Source organism: Sinocyclocheilus anshuiensis, unplaced genomic scaffold (genome assembly GCF_001515605.1).
Source record: "Sinocyclocheilus anshuiensis isolate Anshui unplaced genomic scaffold, SAMN03320099.WGS_v1.1 scaffold86, whole genome shotgun sequence".
Lineage (NCBI taxonomy): Eukaryota > Metazoa > Chordata > Actinopteri > Cypriniformes > Cyprinidae > Sinocyclocheilus > Sinocyclocheilus anshuiensis.
In genome coordinates, this window is record NW_015547662.1 from 281379 (window position 1) to 284658 (window position 3280).

General features: G+C 35.7%; 1 protein-coding gene across 15 annotated transcripts in view; it reads left to right on the plus strand.

The window, feature by feature from the left end:
• LOC107702307 (ankyrin-2-like) overlaps nt 1–3280 on the plus strand; it is a 65811-nt gene that overhangs the window by 47521 nt on the left and 15010 nt on the right. For all 15 annotated transcript variants that reach the window (XM_016504567.1, XM_016504566.1, XM_016504577.1 and 12 more), the window contains 8 exons: nt 121–332; nt 830–1022; nt 1116–1212; nt 1291–1519; nt 1598–1723; nt 1950–2072; nt 2229–2261; nt 2393–2414. In XM_016504567.1, the coding sequence (XP_016360053.1) occupies nt 121–332; nt 830–1022; nt 1116–1212; nt 1291–1519; nt 1598–1723; nt 1950–2072; nt 2229–2261; nt 2393–2414 (1035 nt within the window). The remainder of the gene's footprint in view (nt 1–120; nt 333–829; nt 1023–1115; nt 1213–1290; nt 1520–1597; nt 1724–1949; nt 2073–2228; nt 2262–2392; nt 2415–3280) is intronic.

Here is a 3280-nt window from a genome sequence, read left to right on the forward strand (position 1 = left end):
ATATATCTTGGTTATAAGATATTGTTTGTGATTTTCCATGGTTATCATCAACTAATTTTATATTGGATAAAAAAAATATATATCTTGGTTATAAGATATTACGTATGATTTTCACACCAGAACTGGACACTCCTGAGGAGCTGGAGAAAAAACGAATCTGCCGCATCATCACACGGGATTTCCCACAGTACTTTGCAGTGGTGTCTCGCGTTAAGCAGAACAGTCACCTGATCGGTCCAGAGGGCAGGGTGTTAAGCAGCACACTTGTTCCACAGGTCCAGGCTGTGTTCCCAGAGGGAGCATTGACTAAACGGATACGCGTTGGGCTACAGGTAACCAACTAAGCCACTCAAGCTTGATCATTGACCTTATAAAGTATAAAGAAGAGGTTTCTTATTTTGTTTTTGACTTGTTCTAGACAATTTTCACACTGTACAATGATTATTTATTACTCTAGATCAATAGCACAAACAACTTTTAGTGGCTTCTTTGTGTCATTAAAGCTGATTTGATTGAGCTATATATTAATGTAACACTAATTTTCTTTATGTAAATATAACACATTTTTATCAGTACACTGAAAAAGTAATACTAATGTGTTGTTATTTTAAAGTCTTATTTCAGGGTTCCCATACATATTGAAAATACCAAGAAATATGAAAAGTGTGATTTAATGGAAAAAGTTTACATAAAAAATTTCGAGATATGCTCTTCACTAAAAGATTTAATTAGCAATATATTACTCTTAAATTGGTTAGAGGCAGGGCGAATGAAACTGAAAAGGAAAATGAGATCCTGCCACTTACATCTCAGTCTCATCCTTTATTAGGCCCAGCCCATCAGTGAGGATCTGGTGAGGAAGATCCTGGGGAATAAGGCTACATTCAGCCCAATTGTTACTTTGGAGCCTAGAAGACGCAAGTTTCACAAGCCCATTACCATGACTATCCCTGTCCCTAAAAGCCCAACCAGTGACGGGACCAACAGTACACCCACTCTACGACTGCTGTGTAGTATTACTGGTATGCGAGAATAAAGAGTAAATAAAAAAATCCTGTTTAAGTAAGTGCCTTTATAAGAAGGTTTAAATTGTTCTAATAATTTTCTTTTTCTAGGTGGGACGACTCCAGCACAATGGGAGGACATAACTGGATCCACACCGCTAACATTCATCAACCAGTGTGTTTCATTTACCACTAATGTATCAGCAAGGTGAGTTCAGTTGCAGTGACAAATGTTGGTTGACTGCTTTCCCTTGACAAATCGTTAAATACATGTTTTTCCTCACAGGTTCTGGCTTATAGATTGCCGTCAGATCCAGGAGTCTGTGAACTTCTCCAGTCAGCTGTATCGTGAGATCATCTGTGTTCCCTATATGGCCAAGTTTGTCATCTTTGCCAAGACATTGGACCCTATTGAAGCACGACTCCGCTGCTTCTGTATGACGGATGATAAGATGGACAAAACTCTGGAGCAGCAGGAGAACTTCACTGAGGTGGCGCGTAGTCGTGACGTTGAGGTAAGTGTGGATTAGCTAGTGTTGCTAATGCAATTGAGAAGAACCTTTTCTACATGGTGGTATGGTTTATCTCTACAGCTACTAGAGGGAAAACCAATCTTTGCTGACTGCTTTGGAAATTTGGTCCCACTGACCAAAAGTGGACAGCACCATGTGTTCAGTTTCTATGCCTTTAAGGAAAACCGTCTCTCTCTCTTTATCAAAGTAAGTTATTATTTGTAGTACTATTCATAGTAGATAACTATGTAGCTATTATTTTATTATTATTAGCAAAGTTTGAGGCCTGTAGCACAAAAAGGCACTGAGTTATAGATATTTAAACAAATTTGTGACAGTCCTCCACAATGTTCCCTACTAGTTTAACTATTGTGATGCCACAGTATTGTGCAAGTCTCACTTAGACTTAGTAACAGACTGGTTGTTACAACAGATTCGTGACTGCACTCAAGAACCATGTGGCAGGTTGTCTTTCACAAAAGAGCCAAGAACATATCGCAGTCTAAACCACAATGCAATATGCAATTTGAACATCTGCCTACCTGTCTACTCAAAGGTAAGTGAAACACTATATTGCCTCACAACCACACACTGTAAACATATCCATACACAGACACAACAAAAAGCCAGTACCTTTTATTCAAAATATATTTCGTTTAGTAAAATTCAATCTGGCAGTTGATTTTTTTGTACTCTTCTTTTACTTTTTAAGGAATCTGATTCTGATCAAGATGCAGATGAGGAGGTAAATACCTATTTTACACCTTTAAATCATTTATTTTTTATGTTTTATTTATTTTTTATTTTTTGGAAAAGAGATATTTTTGTATTTTCCATTGTATTAACTTTCTCTGTTTCAATCTAATTTCTTTATAGAGCGAGAAGACACATGAGAAATGTAAGCAATTTTTAAGTAAATTGTTTTTAAAAATATATTAATATACACTGCTTTTTCCTCACATTCTTTTTAACCTTGAAACTGTAGGTTACTAATGTATTAGTATATTGTTGAAGCATTATAAAAAACATATTTATAAGTGATTTTAACAGAAATTGTATCTGTGGATCCCTGATTGCTGTGCTATGGCTGATAAACATACCTTCTTCCATTTTTATTTTTATGGTCTGCTCTTCTCATAAAACATTACATCAATTCTATTCTCTCACAATGGTATCTTGCTTCTGGCATGATGGTTTCTAAAATGTTTAATAAGTTACTACAGCACATGCCAAAAGAGATACTGGAAAACAAACCATTCTCCCTGAAAACAAAATCATACTGACCAGGCAGGCACATATTATTTTGCCTGTATTGAAACCACTTAATTTGCTTGCCACAAGTGTCACCTTTGCATGGATAATTTCCTTTGCATGGAAATAACTTGACTTACACATATTATATTATTGTATATGTATGTGTGTGAGTGTGTCTGCCTGAATGCGAGGATATCTTTTTTGAAAATATGCATAATTTGTGTGACATTTTTATCCCTATCACTCACATTCTTAGTTTGTTTTGTGTTAATTGTTTTCCTAAAGTTTCCTTATCATTTACCACTCTTATAACAATTTCCCATATGCTAAACAACTCCATGATTGACTCAAAATTCTGCATAACTAAAAAAGCCATAGCGTTTAATAATTTGAAAGTTTTTTATGGGAAAAGCCTCTGATTGTATCTCAGTAATGTTTTAAGGGCATATTGTTTTGAAATGCTATCTGTGTGTGTGTGTGTGTGTGTGTGTGTGTGTGTGTGTGTTGACA